The 20,433-nt window shown below is 46.6% G+C and overlaps 1 protein-coding gene across 12 annotated transcripts in view; it reads left to right on the top strand.

The window, feature by feature from the left end:
• LOC115117107 (type II inositol 3,4-bisphosphate 4-phosphatase-like) overlaps positions 1 to 20,433 on the top strand; it is a 547,861-nt gene that overhangs the window by 398,605 nt on the left and 128,823 nt on the right. For all 12 annotated transcript variants that reach the window (XM_065024930.1, XM_065024928.1, XM_065024919.1 and 9 more), the window contains 3 exons: positions 3,265 to 3,334; positions 8,860 to 9,007; positions 17,236 to 17,366. In XM_065024930.1, the coding sequence (XP_064881002.1) occupies positions 3,265 to 3,334; positions 8,860 to 9,007; positions 17,236 to 17,366 (349 nt within the window). The remainder of the gene's footprint in view (positions 1 to 3,264; positions 3,335 to 8,859; positions 9,008 to 17,235; positions 17,367 to 20,433) is intronic.

A 20,433-nucleotide genomic window follows, 5' to 3' on the forward strand; every position in this document is an offset into this window, starting at 1 on the left:
GCGTTTGTGTGTGTGTGTGGGGGAGAGAGAGAGCGCAAGCCAGAGAAGCCATTGGCTCAGACAGCCTGAATGCTGTGTGTGATTATGTGCACAAAGAGCATTAGAGAATTAGAGAGAGGGAGCGTCATACATCCTTCTTCTATTTGTGTGGGATAGTCGGCTAAACCCCATGGCCTTATAGCCTTCCTACGAGACTCACCTCGTCTGAATAAATGGCATCTCCCTTGTGAGACCATCCCACCTACAATCAACTATGCTGATCCACCACGACATGCTACTCTGCACCATCTGAGAAACACAGGAATGAGAGCGAGAGGGAGATGATGTCTTCTTCTGAGATCGCCAGGTACCTGAAGAGTGCTCAAACGTCCTCCCAATGGGGTGTTTTCACACCAAAAACAAAGTTTATGTATGTACTTTTCCTTCATTTGACTAGTTATTCCACCCAATGGGAATATTTAGTTTAGTCTAAAATATAATAATATGTGTAGCATATAAGCACTGTACTTGCAACAAGATGTCACGGTCTCACTTCTGTTTTCAACGTTTGTTTAGGTTTAGGCATTCATTCTGAGGTTTAGGATTGTGTTAAAACTGGAAAAAAAAGACTGCCCAGCACTGGGCTTGAACCCGCGATCCTCTGAACCCGGAGCACACGGTTTAAGATCCTTTATCCCCATCCACAAAGCCCTAGCAAGCCGCAAACCTACTTGATGGTAATAGGCATTCACACTGCCCCTAGTGGATGGTATTGAAGGCATCTCCCGACATCCTGGGGTCCTGGACAAATGTGGAATACTGAAGTTGATCTGGTGTGACCTGGCTGGTAGTTGTGCATGTATGAGGAGGCAGTCAAAATGGATCTGCGTACAGTAGAAATGATGTCTTTCTGAGAGGAGATAACATAATTCCGTAGCATAGGGTGTTCACTGACCCAGTCTAACTGTAGTCTGTTGACACTTCTCCTCGTTACCTTTGCGCTCTCTCTCTGTGTGTGTGTGTGTGTGTGTGTGACCACTGTGAGTAAATCAGTCACAGAGAGCAGTCTTATATAATTGACTGGGGCTCTAACATGGCTGGCTGCCTCTGGTTCCTGCTGTCTTTTGATGGTGTCGTGTGTCTGTGTGTGTGTGTGGACAATTTATCTGAATGTTTTCACAGCCATTTTTGTATTGTTTTTCAGTTAAAACTGTAAGAAGAGTTTAATAAAACTTGAATTCCCGATACAACTGTGCTGCTGCCAGCTGCCAGCAACCCTCTCAGATGGCTCAGCGTTGCACCTGTCTGCACAGCAACAGTCGCTCCGCTCTCAGATGGCTCAGCGTTGCACCTGTACTGCTGCCAGCAACAGTCGGGGTCTCACGCTGCGTCCCTCTCAGATGGCTCAGCGTTGCACCTGTACTGCTGCCAGCAACAGTCGGGGTCTCACGCTGCGTCCCTCTCAGATGGCTCAGCGTTGCACCTGTACTGCTGCCAGCAACTGCTCAGCAACAGCGTTGCACCTGGGGTCTCACGCTGGCTCAGCGTTGCGTCCCTCTCCCTCTCAGATGGCTCAGGTTGCTCAGCAACAGTCGTCTCACGCTGCACCAGCGTTGCACCTGTACTGCCATTACTCTACCTCAATCCCACCTCGCAAAGTTAGCAGTTCCTTCTGATTTAACAATGTATTGCCATACAGGACTCCACTGTTGTCGCTTGCCTTTCTCTGCCACTACAATGATGTGGTGGTAGAGAGTTGACTCCAAAATAATAGATTGCACGTTGACTCCGGGTGTCGACTTTCATTTCTGAGTGTCAGGATTTTTCAAATTCTGTATTTTTGGAATGGAGGAGACTGATTAGCTGACGTACTTCTGAGAACACAAACACTCACATCTTTCATAGCGAGCTAGCGAGGGACGGAGAGAGAGGGGAGGGGCACAGCATGGGCCCACCAGGCACACAGAGTCAGAACCGTGAACTAGGCCTATCTATTGGCTATCAAAAGCTGTATCTTGCTATTTCTTAGCGTGCAATGTCTCGGAACTTCAGTAAAGCAAGACCAATCATCAATGAATAGGCTACGTTATTGAGACGAGTGAAATGCAACACTTCGCTCTCATGCAGTCACACACGGTCTCTGTTCGCTACCTTGTTTCACTATATTCCCCTGACGTGAAGAAAGCTACCTTGTTTCTCTATATTCCCCTGACGTGAAGAAATTTACCTTGTTTCTCTATATTCCCCTGACGTGAAGAAATCTACCTTGTTTCACTATATTCCCCTGACGTAAATGAAGCTACCTTGTTTCACTATATTCCCCTGACGTAAATGAAGCTACCTTGTTTCTCTATATTCCCCTGACGTGAAGAAAGCTACCTTGTTTCTCTATATTCCCCTGACGTAAATGAAGCTACCTTGTTTCTCTATATTCCCCTGACGCGAAGAAAGCTACCTTGTTTCACTATATTCCCCTGACGCAAAGAAAGCTACCTTGTTTCACTATATTCCCCTGACGCAAAGAAAGCTACCTTGTTTCACTATATTCCCCTGACGCGAAGAAAGCTACCTTGTTTCACTATATTCCCCCTGACGCGAAGAAAGCTACCTTGTTTCACTATATTCCCCTGACGTGAAGAGAGCTACCTTGTTTCAATATGTTCCCCTGATGTAAATGAAGCTACCTTGTTTCACTAAATTCCACTTTTTTCGCAAAAGTAGCAGTCCTAGTAATTGGTAAAGTGTATTTCTGATGGTTTGTCAGCCTCGATGCCACTGACAGAGAGGCCTGAAAACTGTTGGTTGTCACTGGCACTTTGATGTCTTATCCCGCACGCATCATCAGAAAGGGACATTCAGCAGCTGTGATGGGAAGATACTCATTATCAAAGGAGATGGTGACAAACACATAGAGTGTTCTTGAGTGACGGAGGATCTGTCTGTCTCTGTCTGTCTCTGTCTGTCTCTGTCTGTCTGTCTCTGTCTGTCTCTGTCTGTCTGTCTGTCTGTCTGTCTGTCTGTCTGTCTGTCTGTCTGTCTACATATGTGTTTAGCCTCACCTGTCATTTACCTCCTGCTGTCCCAAAAAACACTGAGCTAAATGAATATGTATTTAAAGAGCAAGACATGCTGAACCAACAACATGTCAGGCGAGACGTGGCCGCCCCGCTGCTCAGAGAAAAGCAGAGTTTAATGTACATTCATATGTGTGTGTTTGATGGTAGAGATCTGACATGTACATGTAAACATCAAACATCTCTCTCTCTCTCTCTCTTCTTTCCACAGTGCACCTTAGTTTGTGAGTCATCACAGGGAACCCAGAACGACAAAGATAATAGCCCCCTGACGGGTGCTGGTAAGTTCAACTACGCTTGTTCCTTCTACCTTTAAACACCTATAATTTAACTGCTGACGTCCATCGTCATGGCAACCCTGTAATCAGTGGGAAGAGCTTTAAGGCTAATTTCATCCCCTCTAATTTGATCCCCCTTCCTCCCCCTGTCTAACCAATCACCCCAATCTCTCCTAGTGAAATTAGTTTATTACTGAAAAGATTTCTCCAGTTTTTTTGCATTTTCTCTTAAAAAAAACTATTACACCCCTGTAATTACCATGACCTAGTGTTACCCCCAAAAGCAGCTTGAAATTGACATAGTGTAATAAAGTGATCCATTAAGTTAACCCCCGTATACTTCTTGGTTTTCTCATTGGAAAGTGCGCCGCCCTTGACTAACCTTCTCCCGCCAAAGAGATTTGAAGTCTCAATGGGGCTACCCAGTTTGATTAAAGAACTCATATTATTCATTCTCAGATTAAAACGGGAAGCCTTGGTTTAAGTAAGTAAAGGGAGGGAGAGACAGTGGGAAAGGTGTGAGACTTGGCCAACGGTGGCTCTAATGGAATTCACCCCGTTGTAACCTTTTATTCATTATCTACAGCACCATACCAGTGTCTCCGATGACACCATAGTGGGACCTTTTCTTCTTTTCTATTTGACTACCAAATGTAGAAAATGCCTTTTTCAAACATCTAGACACTGGTATGGGTGCAGGACAGGACTAATATGATGTACAAAAAAAAATATATAAAATGGTGAAGTGCCCCTTTAAAGCAGGTAATTATATCCCCAGACAAGGTGAAAGTCCGCCTGCCTCCCTTGGCGGCTCCAGTCCTGGTTCTGTATCTGTTCTGTGTGGACTGGCTGGAGAGGCAGACAAGCGGAAGCGACACCACGTCGATCCTGTGATACCAATTAAGTTCGCTTGTTACTCGATCACTGGGGGCGGGGAGAATCGAGCCGAAACACCAGGAGTGAGAAAAGAGAGAGAGAGGGAACGAGGGAGGAGGAGAAGGAGAGACTTGAGAAGGTCACTGCTCCCTGCTGTGTTGGGAATATAAAGCCCTTCTTTCCCTTTTCTCATCACTCGTTCCTCTCCAGAGGAGAAAAGAAACCCTTCTGAGTCTCCAACTCCATCCTGCTCTTCTTCTATGCTTTATTTTTTTCTTTCCCTTCCTCATTATCGTATCCCGGTACTTTTTAGAAAGTCTTATCTTCGTCTTTTTCTCTGTCTCTATTTCCGTCCTCAGCGTGTGTTGGTATGACTTTCCCTACAGCTCTGTTCTCTATACCCGTCGTCATTGTCACTATCTGTCGCAATTAGCTAGCGAGAGGCAGGCACCAGGGGGCTGTGCCACCCGTCTCCCTGCGCGGGGTGGGTTGCAGGAAGGCGGGTGGCACAGCTGCGTCCCATCACTATAACACGCTCCCCGCAGACTTAGAGAGATTGACTAATGCAATTTAGCCATTCACTTTTATTACCTTTCAGAGGGGGAGAGCGGAGAAGGATGCACACACACACACATTCACACAAACACACACACAATACACACACACACAGGAGGGGGGGGACGCCCAGGGAAGAAGTAATTTCCTTAAGAGGTGTGGGGAGAGGAGGAAGGAGCAATCTGATTGGCCTTCAGATTAGCGTGGCGGCGGGGGGAGGTCAGAGGTTAATCTGCTCCTTCGACCGTGTCCGCTGCAAGGGGGAAGTACCAGTCATCCCTTCATCTCGCTCTCAATCTGTCCCTCACCTCTCCCTCTCTCTTTTTAACTCTGACTTACTCTTTGAAATGCCCTCTAGAAATCTGTCCCTCTCCACACAGCAGCAGCAACAGTGTCATTTAATAATCCAAGATCAACCTCTCCATTTCAAATCAGAGCTATACTTTTTCATTTGATGTAATCATGAATATAATGATTATGAAAAAATAATGGCTTAAAAAGCCTCGGAGGAAGTTTCCGCACCTATTTCGAGTAATTCCTGTCCTAGAAAGAAAATCCTTGTTTTAGGCTCCACCTCGAAGACTGACGCAGGCTGCTAATACATATTCAGGAATTGGGGGTGGGAACGTTGTGGTGATTTCCAGGTGTAGCAGAGAAATGACAACAAATAGGCCACTGACTGACAGCTGTCAGTGTAATTAGCTAGCATGCTAAGCTAACCTTAGCCAGCTTAGTCGATTTCTACTGGTGGGGGAGTTTAACCCTTTCTTATTTTTCACTTTTCACACTATTGTGTTGATTGCCGACCTCAGCCATACTCTACCAGATCAGATATCATCTTTTTCACATGGTCCTTTCTAGCCTGGTTCCAGTAACTATGGTGGATGGGTTTGGCTCTAGTCTGTCCTAGCCAACCTTTCAGGGGCCTGATTCCTACCTCTCTGACTGTCCTTGACACTGAACTGAACACCACAATACTTCCCACCCCAGTGCCTCTAGTAAAAGTCACCTCTGACACATTATCCTCCAATTAGGTCTCTCCACTGCCACACCGCCCCTCGTTGTGCCCAAACATCACAAGGTTGTCACTACACTCTCCAACGCTCTGTTGCCTTCTGTGTGGGACATGGGACCCGGAATACCCAGGACAAAGTGCTCAGAATAAGGCCCTGACATTGAAAGGGATGACGGAGAGAGGGCGAGTCTCTGAATTGAATTCGCACCTAGGAAAGTAAATGGATGGCAATGGTAATGGAGCCTCTCCTCCTCCCCTCCTCTCCTCTCCTCTCCTCCCCTCCTCCCCTTCCTCTCCCCTCCTCTCCCTCCCTCCTCCCCTCCCCTCCCTCCCTCCTCTCCTCCTCTCCTCCCCTCCCTCCTCCTCCTCTCCTCCCCTCCCCTTCCTCTCCCCCCCTCCTCTCCTCCCCTCCTCCTCCTCTCCTCCTCCCTCCTCTCCTCCGCCTCCTCTCCCCCTCCTCCCCTCCTCCTCCTCCCTCCTCTCCCTCCTCTCCCTCCCTCTCCCTCCCCTTCCTCCCTCCTCCCTCTCCCTCTTCCCTCTCCCCTCCTCTCCTCTGCCTCCTCTCCTCCTCGCCTCCTCTCCTCCCCTTCCTCTCCTCTCCTCCCCTCCTCTCCCCCGCCTCCTCTCCCCTCCTCTCTCTCCTCCCCTTCCTCTCCCCTCCCTCCTCCTCTCCTCCCCTTCCTCTCCCCTCCTCTCCTCCTCTCCTCCGCCTCCTCTCCCTCTCCTCCTCCTCCCCTTCCTCTCCCCTCCTCTCTCTCCTCCCTTCCTCTCCCCTCCTCTCTCCTCTGCCTCCTCTCCCCTTCCTCTCCCCTCCTCTCTTCCGCCTCCTCTCCCCCTCTCCTCCCCTCTCCCCTCCTCCCTCCTCTCCTCCTCTCCTCTCCCTCCCTCTCCCTCCCCTCTCTCCTCCTCCTCCTCTCCTCCTCCCTCCCCTTCCTCTCCCCTCCTCTCCTCCCCCTCCCTCCGCCTCCTCTCCTCTCTCTCCGCCTCCTCTGCTCCCCTTCCTCTCCCCTCCTCTCCTCCTCTCCCTCCTCTCCTCTGCCTCCTCTCCTCCTCTCCTCCCCTTCCTCTCCCTCCTCCCTCTCCTCCTCCCTTCCTCCCCCCTCCTCTCCTCTGCCTCCTCTCCCTCTCTCCCTCCTCTCCTCCCCTTCCTCTCCCCTCCTCCCCTCCCTCTCCCCTCCTCCTCCTCCCTCCCCTCCTCTCTCTCCCCTTCCTCCCCCTCTCCCCTCCTCTCCTCCCCTCCTCTCCCCTCCTCTCCTCCTCTCCCTCCGCCTCCTCTCCCCTCCTCCCCCTCCTCTCCTCCCCTTCCTCCCCTCCTCTCCTCCCCCCTCCCCTCCCCTCCCCTCCTCTCCTCCTCTCCCCTCCTCTCCCCTCCTCTTCCGCCTCCTCTCCCTCCTCTCCTCCGCCTCCTCTCCCCTCCTCTCCTCCCCTCCTCTCCCCTCCTCTCCTCCCCTTCCTCTCCCCTCCTCTCCTCTCCTCCCTTCCTCTCCCCTCCTCTCCTCCCCTTCCTCTCCCCTCCTCTCCTCTGCCTCCTCTCCCTTCCTCTCCTCCCCTCCTCCCCTTCCTCTCCCCTCCTCTCCTCCTCTCCTCCCCTCCTCCCCCTCCTCCTCTCCTCTGCCTCCTCTCCCCTCCTCTCCTCCTCTCCTCCGCCTCCTCTCCCCTCCTCTCCTCCGCCTCCTCTCCCCTCCTCTCCTCCGCCTCCTCTCCCCTCCTCTCCTACCCTTCCTCTCCCCTCCTCTCCTCCTCTCCTCCCCTTCCTCTCCCCTCCTCTCCTCCCCTTCCTCTCCTCCTCTCCTCCCCTTCCTCTCCCCTCCTCTCCTCTCCTCCTCTCCTCCCCTTCCTCTCCCCTCCTCTCTCCTCTCCTCCAGGAGTTGGACTGACATTACCACTGTTAGTTGGTTGATTGCAGCTTCACAAGAAAGAGGGGAAGTGATTTTATTTTTTAAAAGGGAGGAATAAGTGCTTGGGTCACACTTGTGATTCCCAACCCTCGGTGCCGTGTAGCTTTTTTGGAAGCATTACACATCTTGAAGCCTCCGTCTTCAATGGTGAAGTCTCTTCTACTACTATCGGAGCGCTACAGCTTATTACTATTGAGTGACTTCCTTCCAGAACGCTAGCGTGGCCTCTAAGAAAAGGAGCAACGGCAGCGAACTGCGAATAGCTGTTTGAGGCGTACGGCTTTTTCCGGCTTTCTCGCCCAGCGACTGCCAGCACACTGATAAGAGTATTAAAGCTGTTTTTTGGTTGCCGCATGATTGCTGCTAATAGCCACTCTAGGAAGAAAAAGGAAGAGGAGTGGAAGGGTTGAATTTGAATGGGGTTTAATAGGAGAAGATGGTGAGGCAAAGTTTGGGGAGTCAACCATCTTCCCTTTCCTTCACTGCTCTATCATAAACAAATCATTCAAATGGGAATCAAATTCAATGAAGCAATTGTTTCATAATGAAAGAATCATTTAATGGGCTGACCTGAGATCTCTTATATTCTTCATTTTATAAGTCTTGGAGAGAGAGATGGAGAAAGAGCGATAGAGAGAGAGAGATGCGGCTCTTGGAAGATGAGGCAAGCAGCAACCTTATCTATCGCAGACACTGTTATTGATTATGGGATTTCATTTGCAGCACATGCCACATGAAAATACGTTTTTTGAAGGGTTTGAGTTTTGTCTTTGGATTTTTCCTCGGTATCAAAGTTTGTTTAGAACCAAAGCACATTGTCTGGTTGATGTTTGTGAAACTTCTTTGTCTTTGAAGGTGTATGTGATCATTTTCAGTATGTCGTGATGGTTGATACTGTATGTCTCGGTTTCTCTCTCCTCCTTCTACCTCTCTCCATCTTTATCCCCCCCTTTACCACCTCTCCCTTCCTCTTCCTCTCCCTTCGCCCAACGCCCTCTCACCCTCTGTCCCTCCCCTCTCTTTCTCTCTCTCACTCTCTCTCTCTCCCTCTTTCTACCCTCCTTCTCACCCTCCACCTCCTCCCTCACTCTCTCTCTCTCCCTCTTTCTACCCTCCTTCTCCCCCTCTCACCCTCCACCTCCTCCCTCCCTCTCTCTCTCTCCCCCTCCCTCTCCCTCTCCCAGTCTTTAAGAACCCGGTTTGTAAGGTCTACAAGTTCCAGACGGTGGATAGTAAATGGATGCTGGTGAGAGAACAGATGGAGGAATGTACTCTGTCCTTCAGCATCCCCAGACAGCTCCTCCACCTCTACATCCAGGAAGACATGAGGAGGTAAGCAAAAGCAAAACCTGACCCTGGATCAGTATTACATATGGGATAATGACTTGTCTTTATAAGCACAGTGATTTGTGAGAAGGTAAACAGCAGCTGATCAAGGATCAGGTAAGGCCAAATTTAACCACTGGAGGTAGACATCAACACTGACATTGGATCAGTGCATAGGGAGAGCACAGACCTGTAACAACCTTACTCTAAGCCTAAATCTAACCACTAGGAGGTACATTGCATTCATTTGAATAGGGAGACTAAAGGTCTGGGCCTGCCTACATTAACAGGCCTATTTCAGAGATGTAAATGGTTGTTTAAGAGCTATACTTAGAGAGGATTGAATTATTCAGGTATGTTTAACACTTCAAAAGGGGATTGTTGTACACCTGCATACTAGTCAACCAGCAACACACACACACACACACACAGATGTACACTTGCATACAGGCACACAGATGTTTGCACACGCACACACACACATGCAGAGAGGGACACAGAGAGAGAGAGAGAGCGAGAGAGATAAACACACACACCAACTCCCCCCAACACTGCATTGTTCTGAACAAAAGTCCTGGAGCTTTATCGAGCTGAGAGTGGCTTTGAGGAAGATGAAGGTACTGTGTCGCTAATTGACTCTGCTCTTGATCTTGTTAGCTAATTAGTGGTCAAAGTGGCCACAAGATGATGAGGAAAAAGGGATGTGTATTCTAACCAAAATGATTCCAGATGACGTTTGAATCCCCCCAGAATGTTCCTAGTGCAGTGTTAATGGGACATTATACTCAACAGACATTCAAGTTTGTCAGATGTTTTCATACCTGAATAGTAGTCTGGAAACATCTGACAAAATTACATTTGGGATTTTAATGTCCCTTCTTTAACCACAGTTAACCATAGTTAACCACAGTTAACCCCCATTAACCGTCAGTTAACCACAGTTAACCCTCATTTTACCAGGCAAGTCAGTTAAGAACAAATTCTTATTTTCAATGACGGCCTAGGAACAGTGGGTTAACTGCCTGTTCAGGGGCAGAACGACAGATTTGTACCTTGTCAGCTCGGGGGTTTGAACTTGCAACCTTCCGGTTACAAGTCCAATGCTCTAACCACTAGGCTACCCTGCAACCCCATTAACTACAGTTAACCCTCTTTAACTACAGTTAACCCTCAGTAACCACAGTTAACCCTCAGTAACCACAGTTAACCCTCATTAACCACAGTTAACCCTCATTAACCACAGTAAACCCTCATTAACCACAGTTAACCCTCTTTAACCACAGTTAACCCTCTTTAACCACAGTTAACCCTCATTAACCACAGTTAACCCTCTTTAACCACAGTTAACCCTCTTTAACCACAGTTAACCCTCTTTAACCACAGTTAACCCTCATTAACCACAGTTAACCCTCTTTAACCACAGTTAACCCTCTTTAACCACAGTTAACCCTCCCTTGGCAGGTCCAGGCTTGCCATTGTACTCAATAAAGGAAAGGTTAAGATCCTGCCAGTGAATAGATTATCCTAATCAGTTTATAAGAGAGAAGCCACTGTGATGGGTAAGAGGATCTCAGTGTTCTCTTCCCTCAGGCAGCAGGGTAGCCTAGTGGTTAGAGCGTTGGACTAGTAACCGAAAAGTTGCAAGTTCGAATCCCCGAGCTGAAAAGGTACAAATCTGTCGTTCTGCCCCTGAACAGGCAGTTAACCCACTGTTCCTAGGCCGTCATTGAAAATAAGAATTTGTTCTTAACTGATTTGCCTAGTAAAATAAAGGTAAAATAAAAAAATAAATAAAGGGGCCCTATGAGCGTCTGTCAGGACAGATCGTTCCTCAACACGCCCGCCGTCCCCTAGCAATCCCTCATAATCCCCCGCCCGTCATATAGTCCCAAGCGGTCGATCTCATGGTCAGCGGCAGTATCCCAAATGGCTCCCTATTCCCTTCATAGTGCTCTACGAGCCCAGGTCAAAAGTAGTGCACTTTAAAGGATAGGCTTCCATTTGGAACACATGGAGTGTTCCCATCGGCCCACTAGTTTGGAATCCTAAATCATTAAACTAGATTAGAACATTCTCAGACCAAGGTTTCTCTCAAGTTCTAGATTAGAACATTCTCAGACCAAGGTTTCCCTCAAGTTCTAGATTAGAACATTCTCAGACCAAGGTTTCCCTCAAATTCTAGATTAGAACATTCTCAGACCAAGGTTTCTCTCAAGTTCTAGATTAGAACATTCTCAGACCAAGGTTTCTCTCAAGTTCTAGAATAGAACATTCTCAGACCAAGGTTTCCCTCAAGTTCTAGATTAGAACATTCTCAGACCAAGGTTTCTCTCAAGTTCTAGATTAGAACATTCTCAGACCAAGGTTTCCCTCAAATTCTAGATTAGGACATTCTCAGACCAAGGTTTCTCTCAAGTTCTAGATTAGAACATTCTCAGACCAAGGTTTCTCTCAAGTTCTAGATTAGAACATTCTCAGACCAAGGTTTCTCTCAAGTTCTAGATTAGAACATTCTCAGACCAAGGTTTCTCTCAAGTTCTAGATTAGAACATTCTCAGACCAAGGTTTCTCTCAAGTTCTAGATTAGAACATTCTCAGACCAAGGTTTCTCTCAAGTTCTAGATTAGAACATTCTCAGACCAAGGTTTCTCTCAAGTTCTAGATTAGAATATTCTCAGACCAAGGTTTCTCTCAAATTCTAGATTAGAACATTCTCAGACCAAGGTTTCCCTCAAGTTCCCGCCATTAAAAGCTATTATTTAAGCCTTGTTATTATCTGGTCTATTGCCTCTAGACTCTAACCTCTCTTGATACTTGCAGTCTGAGTAGAACAATACTTTAAAGCTAGAGTCCTTCATTGAAAGTATAACAAATCCGTCACCCCACCTCTGTTTAGGTAAATAGCTACGGGATGGAGAAATGTAACGACTCTTAAATTCATAGACGTAGCTATGGATGCAAGGACTGACCCTCCATATTTTGGAGGCAGGGACTGACCATAAAAATGATCGTGTTTTGAGGCTGTACAGCGTTTGTTTATGTTTACATTGTTTACAAACATTGGAGTAAAACAAGCGGATATTCTGGGTTCTGATGGTGTATGACAGTTGAACTAAGCTCATGAGGCATTTAGATGTTCTCTTGTTCAGGAATCAATGGGAACATATCATTCATTTGTAAATGATGGATATAGCAATTAAGGACTATTCAGAAAACGATCTCGCTCTGCCACTATACAATGGGTGTGTATGACACATGCTCAAAAACACAAGTACGTTATTGAGTTTGTTTACCCACACACATCAATGTATATCTATTATTCACTACCAGGTAGATAGGGAGTTTAAGAGCTTGTTTGTAATCCTCTTTAAACGATTTCAGGCGTTCTAGCTACCTCTTAGTTCTGTGTAAAAACTCAATCAGGCTTTATTTACCCTTTTAATGATTAAGATACGCCTTTTAAGGCTGTGAAGTGACACACACACACACACACACACTGTGAAGTGGCATAGTCTCCTTCCCCGGCATCACTTTATGCTAATAGTGGCATCTCTTTTTCTCCTCTCTTCATCCCTCGTTCCCTTTGATGTTGACAGCCATGTTCCAACCTTATCAACATGCCTGTTTAATCTTTGTCCTTGTGTGTGGGTGTATAGCTCTTGTGTGGCTCTTTGTGTGTGAGTGACTGTGTGTGTGAGTGACTGTGTGTGTGAGTGTCCCAATTATGGATGTGTGTGTGGGCGTTAAATAATATTTATCCTTTTCTTTAATGAATTGATCTGATAGTTTCATGAATTCCGAGCTACGCCTACACTCCTTCCCCATTCAACAAGGAGGAAGTGAGCTGATCATCTTCTGCTCCTGTGAACTAAAGAGCATCACAGCGGTCTGCCTTTGGTTGGTGGTTGATACTACGGCCTCTCTACACTACATTTCAGTAAAGCACAATATATGGAAATCAGTAGGCTATAGTTCTCTATGTACTTGGCCGTCTACAGTAAGGCTTCTGTTTGTGAGTCGTCTCACGCAGGTTATATTGACCCCAGGCCCAAAGCTCTTGGTGATTAAATTGAACAGGCCACTATAACACAGCATGAAATAAAGTCTCTCACATGACAGGTCTTTGCTCTTTGGAAAATGTATTCTGTAACCCTCATCTGTCCAAGTCAGTTTGAACATAACAGCTCTCTCTCTCTCTCTCTCTCTCTCTCTCTCTCTCTCTCTCTGTCTCTCTCTCTCTGTCTCTCTCTCTCTGTCTCTCTCTCTGTCTCTGTCTCTCTCTCTCTGTCTCTGTCTCTCTCTCTCTGTCTCTCTCTCTCTGTCTCTGTCTCTCTGTCTCTGTCTCTCTCTCTCTGTCTCTCTCTCTCTCTGTCTCTCTCTCTCTGTGTCTCTCTCTCTCTCTCTCTCTCTCTCTCTGTCTCTCTCTGTCTCTCTCTCTCTCTCTCTCTGTCTCTCTCTCTCTCTCTGTCTCTCTCTCTCTGTCTCTCTCAATTCAATTCAATTCAAGGGCTTTATTGGCATGGGAAACATGTGTTAACATTGCCAAAGCAAGTGAGGTAGACAACATACAAAGTGACTATATAAAGTGAAAAACAACAAAAATTAACAGTAAACATTACACATACAGAAGTTTCAAAACAGTAAAGACATTACAAATGTCATATTATATATATATATACAGTGTTTTAACAATGTACAAATGGTTAAAGGACACAAGATTAAATAATAATATAATTTACAATGGTGTTTGTTCTTCACTGGTTGCCCTTTTCTTGTGGCAACAGGTCTCTCTCTCTCTCTCTGTCTCTCTCTCTCTCTCTGTCTCTCTCTCTGTCTCTCTCTCTCTCTCTCCTTTCTTCTGCTTGTCTGTCTGAGGCCTCTGTCTTCTTTTGCCCTCCTCCCCTACTGTGCCTTGTTCTTCAAGTCTCAGTCTCTCGCTCATGTCAATCTTCTCTGCATTTGTCTCTCTCACTCTTTCTCGCTCTCCTTCATCTTCCCTACTCAGTGTCCCTCTTAAGGCCTGTGATTCATTGTCACCCCCCCCGTCTATCTCTCTCTTCCCCTCTCTCTATCTCACTCTCTATCTCACTGCAGTGTACTATCTATAGCTTTCTACCACATCTCCCTCCCTCTTTCATCTTCCCTGTTCATTGTCCCTCTTAAGGCTTGTGACTCAGTCTCCCCCTACCCCCCGTCACACACACTGTTGTTCACCCACTGACCCCCAACCATTGCTGTCTGCCCAGCATCAAAATAACCCGTCTGGACTGGGGCTGACGCCTCTTGATACACAAATAACAGTGGTTTAGACAGAAGAATATGGATTACACTGAATGGCTGCAATCTGCTGAAGAGCATGGGAATGGTGTTTGACAAAGCTGAGTGGCTATAGCGCTGGAATCAGACAGCATCACAGAGAGAGCATCTCCCTCACACACACACACACACACACACACACACACTGCATTCTCTCATGAGCATTAGAGCCCTCTCCAAACCCAAGTGGATGGCTGGGTTAGGACAATATGTTTGATTGGAGCATCGAGGCCTCATGGAGTGGGTCTACTTTAAACCTCACTACGCCAACCCCCCCGAAACGATACCTATCTGAACGTCCCCATCTCCTACTCTGCGAGAGGGCCAATATCATTATCTCTGTCAGCAGTGGTGTCGGATTACCATACAGAACAAAGAGAAATAATCATTTTTTTCTCCCTCTTCTACCCCAAACTCATACTGGAGAATATTTTTGTCCTGTTTTAAAAAGAAATCGGGTGCCTTTTGTGCACTGACTAATTTACAAAGATGGTAATCTTCTGGTTGAAAGTGTTAAGGCTACACGGGAAGGCTTTGAGTCGGGAACGTTACATGGGAACTCATCATTGTTTTCTGAGGAAATCTCCACACAATTAAGGGTGGCTGATCTTAGCTCGTAATGAGACACCGGCATGAGATACTGAAGTTCTCTTTTTACGGAATATTCTGGAAGCGAAATGTCGGAAGCCCACTTGGTTCGGCTAGATAAGTCTCTATTACTTATGGTAATCAATATTAATGGGGTAGTTACTCTATTTGACATGTTTTTAGATATTTGTTTTGTTACTTGAAATCAGTCTATGGACAAGGACTGCAATCCACACTGGTTTTGTTGAGCTAGCCACTGTCAAGAAATGCTAATAAGGGAACAAATACATAAATATGTCAAATCATGGAACTATCCCTTTAACTCTCTCCCATGATGTTGAATCAATGCTCCCTATGGCCGTTACCCACAACTCACCTGTGAGCATAGCCGAACAGCGTCTTGGTCACAGAGCAATGTGTTCCACCACTAGGTTTGCCATAGCGCCTATTTAAAGTAGGTCCTTGCTCTCCGGGATCCTTGGGATGTCCCTACCCCATTGAAGTTGACATTTAAAATGGTTAGGGCTAGGGTTTAGGGTAGGGACGTCCCAAGGACCCCGGATAGCGCTACTCATGTTGTTTACTACCGTAGAGAGAGGGTGCATTTTAAGGTGGAAAGGGGGGGTCAAGGAGAAATGTTAACTGCACCTGGGCAGCATGGCACTATCTATCTGGCTACGTTTACTTCTGTGCCATTGTCAATTGGGTTTCGTGAGGGTGGAGGGTGGTGATAGATGATGTGATGATATGTTTGCAAATGTCCCTTAATCTCTCACAAAATACACATCATGCAAACATTTCGAAAGATGATACGTTTGCAAATGAATTAGAATAGATCAATCAGTCTGATAACATATTCTTAAAGTGGCTAATTGACATTTTAGTGAGTCTGATTAGCAGCACCACACTGTCTGTAGTCTGAGAAACATTGGATCCGTTGTCAAGAATAACACATCTCTATTAAAGCAAATAGCCCACAGAAACCCCCTACGTATCATTGAGATCAAGACCTTCTTTACAGTGGATAGTACAGGCACCGTGTCTCATATCACGTCTGATCACAGCCATTCAGATGGTAACAACGACCCAGCCGGCTAAGGAAAACTCACACACAGGCGGTGGCCTGGGTATCAGCTTGGACGCCTCCGGCGACAGGTGGTTATTTCCTCGGCAATGACCTCAGTTTACCTCGGGCCCCTAATGGCAACGTGTAGGGGTATTTTGGCCCTCCGGCTACACGCCTCACACGCACACCTCGCTACGAGATCAATCCGGTTGCCGGGGCGATCGACTTCGACAAACTAGAGAAGAGGGCTAGATAGAGGGGTTTATTCTTGGTTAATGGGATCTGGGTGGTCGGATGTCTCTGACTGGGAGAAGAGAAGAAGGGGTGATGATGGTAAATGAGTGGATAAGTGGACAAAATGGCTTCTAGCCTGAGGGTGGGATTTGTTTCATAATGATCAGTCTATCGACTAAGCAGTGAGGCTCAGGGATGGGGTAAATGGTGTGTGTGTGTGTGTGTGTGTGCATTTGTGTGTAGGTACTCGTCTGTGTGCTTGCGTGCGCATGTGTGTGTGTGTGTGTGCGTGCGTGCGTGTGTGTGTGTGTGTGTGTGTGTGTGTGTGTGTGTGTGTGTGTGTGTGTGTGTGTGTGTGTGTATGTGTTCCTGCATGCATCAGAGAGGTGTTAATCGGTCTGTTAATACACTCACCACTGTGACAGTTAGGGTCATATGACTCAAACCAGAAGACAATGAACAGCATTAGTCACAGTGGAGGCAATCTAACCGTGCTATTGGCCATGAGCCAGCACAACAGCATTAGATGATGCAGGGGGTCATAGAATAGGTTCAGTCTTGCTGGATAATACTGTACGTGGTTGTGGTGAACCTGCCAAAGCAATCTTTATGAATGTCTTGATTTACAAAATGCATGCATGTATACTGTAATGATCTGTTTCCTCTCAGTGACATTCCTGTATATCTCTACCCAGTAAAGACAGAACAGGGATGTGCGCTTCTTCTGAGCCGGGTTCCTCTCTAGGTTTCTTCCTTCTACGGAGTTATTTTAGTTTCCTGGCCACTGTGCTTCTGCTTATGTCTCTGCTTGCTCGGCCGGGCTTTACAAATAAAATGTATTGATTGATTTACTGTCTCTCTCTCTGTTCTTACTCTGTCGCTCTCCTTACTTTCTCTCTCCCTTTCTGTGTCAGTGGGATATGGGTTTGATTGAACTGAGCCGACAGAGTCCGGTTGAAAAATTCCTTGTACTCCGTAACGATCCATGTATCTCTCATTGACATTCCCTGTGGATCCCCTGTCATTCCAGGATACAGGAGCTGAGGGACCTTGGGGAACTGTCTCCCCACTGGGACAACCTGAGGAAGGAGGTGATTGGCCGTTATGGACAGGTGATAGCTGCCTACCAGGAGACCCTGGCTGAGCTGAATAAGATCACTGGTACGACTTACTACATGCACACAGGCAAGCATGCACGTGCTTGTATACGCACGGACACACACAGAGTCACTATATGCACACACATATTTACACTATGCACACACAGTGCTTCATGCCCTATACCATGCTATAATGCTCTCTACCTCTTAAAAGGGTAGAGGTACCCTTGGGAAGAAGCCAGCATTTCTGAAATCCCTCTCTGTGAACACCCTTGCTGAATCGTCTTATTTGGGTTTTGTTTGGCCTTTTCTTGTTTTTGTTTACCACATTGCCTACGTTTCTGTAATTGCCGATGTTTCCCGTTTCGTCCTTGTCACACAGACAAACACATGTTCCTCCGTCTCCAGTGGACTGGGATGCAGTGGATACCTTTGTACTTATCATTGCTTGGTAAAGAGGTGGAGTCTGAGGCAATGACTTATCAATGACCCAAGCACTGACTTTCCTACCATTGTGTCGTTGAGTTGTCGTAGTGATGCTGCAAATGTACATCAAATCAAGTTTATTAGTCGCGTGCTGAATACAACAGGTGTAGAGACTTTACAGGGAAATGCTTACATACAAGCCCCTAACCAACAATGCAGTTGAAAAAAATACGAATAAGGAAAGTAACAAGTAGTTAAAGAGCAGCAGTCAAATAACAATAGCGAGACTATATACAGTGGGTACCAGTACAGAGTCAATGTGCGGGGACACCGGTTAGGCGAGGTAATTGAGGTAATATGTACATGTAACAGAGCGTAGCAGCGGCGACACCAAGGAACTTGAAGCTCTCAACCTACTCCACTACAGCCCCGTCGATGAGAATGGGGGTGTGCTCGGTCTTTCCTTTCCTGTAGTCCACAATCATCTCCTTAGTCTTGATCGCGTTGAGGGGGAGGTTATTGTCCTGGCACCTCCCGGCCAGGTCTCTGACCTCCTCCCTATAAGCTGTCTCCTCGTTGTCGCCGATCAAGCCTACCACTATTGTGTCATCTGCAAACTGAATGATGGTGTTAGAGTTGTGCCTGGCCGTGCAGTCATGAGTGAACAGGGAGTACAGGAGGGAACTGAGCACGCACCCCTGAGGGGCCCCTGTGTTGAGGATCAGCGTGGCGGACGTGTTGTTACCTACCCTTACCACCTGGGGGCGGCCCGTCAGGAAGTCCAGGATCCAGTTGCAGAGGGCTGTGTTTAGTCCCAGTGTCCTTAGCTTATTGAGGGCGCTATGGTGTTGAACGCTGAGCTGTAGTCAATTGCATCATCTGTGGATCGGTTAGGGAATTGGAGTGGGTCTAGGGTTTCTGAGATAATGGTGTTGATGTGAACCATGACCAGTCTTTCAAAGCACTTCATGGCTACAGACATGAGTGCTACGGGATGGTAGTCATTTAGGTAGGTTATCTTCGTGTTCTTGGGCACAGGGACTATGATGGTCTGCTTAAAACATGTTGGTATTACAGACTCGGACAGGGAGAGGTTGAAAATGTCAGTGAAGACACTTGCCAGTTGGTCAGCGTATGATCGCAGTACACATCCTGGTAATCCGTCTGGCCTTGTGAATGTTGACCTGTTTAAAGGTCTTACTGACATCGGCTGCGGAGAGCGTGATCACACAGTCGTCCAGAACAGCTGGTGCTCTCATGCATGTCTCAGTGTTAATTTGCCTTGAAGCGAGCCTTGAAGCGAGCATTCTTTACCATCTATTGCATCTTAGCTGCTCTGTCACTGCTCATCTATATATTTTATACCTTTACTAAACTCAGCAAAAAAAGAAACGTCATCTCACTGTCAACTGTGTTTATTGTCAGCAAACTTAACATGTGTAAGTATTTGTATGAACATAACAAGATTCAACAACTGAGACAGAAACGGAACAAGTTCCACAGACGTGACCAACAGAAATGAATGTGTACCTGAATAAAGGGGGAGGGTCAAAATCAAAAGTAACAGTCAGTATCTGGTGTGGCCACCAGCTGCATTAAGTACTGCAGTGCATCTCCTCCTCATGGACTGCACCAGATTTGCCAGTTCTTGCTGTGAGATGTTACCCCACTCTTCCACCAAGGCACCTGCAAGCTCCCGGACATTTCTACGGGTAATGGCCCTAACCCTCACCCTCCGATCCAACAGGTCGCAGACATGCTCAATGGGATTGAGATCTGGGCTCTTCGCTGGCCATGGCAGAACACTGACATTCCTGTCTTGCTGGAAATCACTCACATGCACAGAAATTATGCAATTACATTGATGGAAGCAACAATCTTTTGGCAATTTTAAGCTGATCCACCCCTAAGTCACTGTCATGTCTACCTCTGATAAGCCTCCTAGTAAAGTGATTAAAAACAATCAAGCATATCACACAAGTGCTAAAAAATAGCCCATGTTAATATACAGTTTGTAGCCTAAGGAACAAGGTTCACTAAGGTTCACTATGGGTATTTACAAACAGCACAGGAATGAAATAATCCACATGTATTGATCAGAGCTTTTCTAATGATGCAGAAGTCTGCTCTAAAGCAGTATCATCCAGATCCACTGGATGTAGTGATCATAGTATAGTAGCCATATTTAGGAAAACCAAAGTTCCAAAGATTGGGCCTAATATAGTGTATTTAAATTATATATTTTTATTTTATTTAACCTTTTATTATTCACTAATATTGTCAACTAATTTAAAGGGACACTTTGGGATTTTGGCAATCAAGCCCTGTATCTACTTCCGCAGAGTCAGATGAACATGTGGATATCATTTTTATGTCTCTGCGTGCAGTTTGAAGGGATACCAAATGCAGGGTAGCGGGGCGGCAGGGTAGCCTAGTGGTTAGAGCATTGGACTAGTAACCGAAAGGTTGCAAGTTCAAATCCCCGAGCTGACAAGGTGCAAATCTGTCGTTCTGCCCCTGAACAGGCAGTTAACCCACTGTTCCTAGGCCGTCATTGAAAATAAGAATTTGTTCTTAACTGACTTGCCTAGTAAAATAAAGGTACAATTAATGCTACCAGGAGTCTCTTCAAAGTCCCCGAGTCCAGAACAGACTCTGGAAAACACACACTACTACACAGAGCCATGACTACATGGAACTCT

The sequence above is a fragment of the Oncorhynchus nerka genome, linkage group LG11 (genome assembly GCF_034236695.1).
Source record: "Oncorhynchus nerka isolate Pitt River linkage group LG11, Oner_Uvic_2.0, whole genome shotgun sequence".
Taxonomy (NCBI): Eukaryota; Metazoa; Chordata; class Actinopteri; order Salmoniformes; family Salmonidae; genus Oncorhynchus; species Oncorhynchus nerka.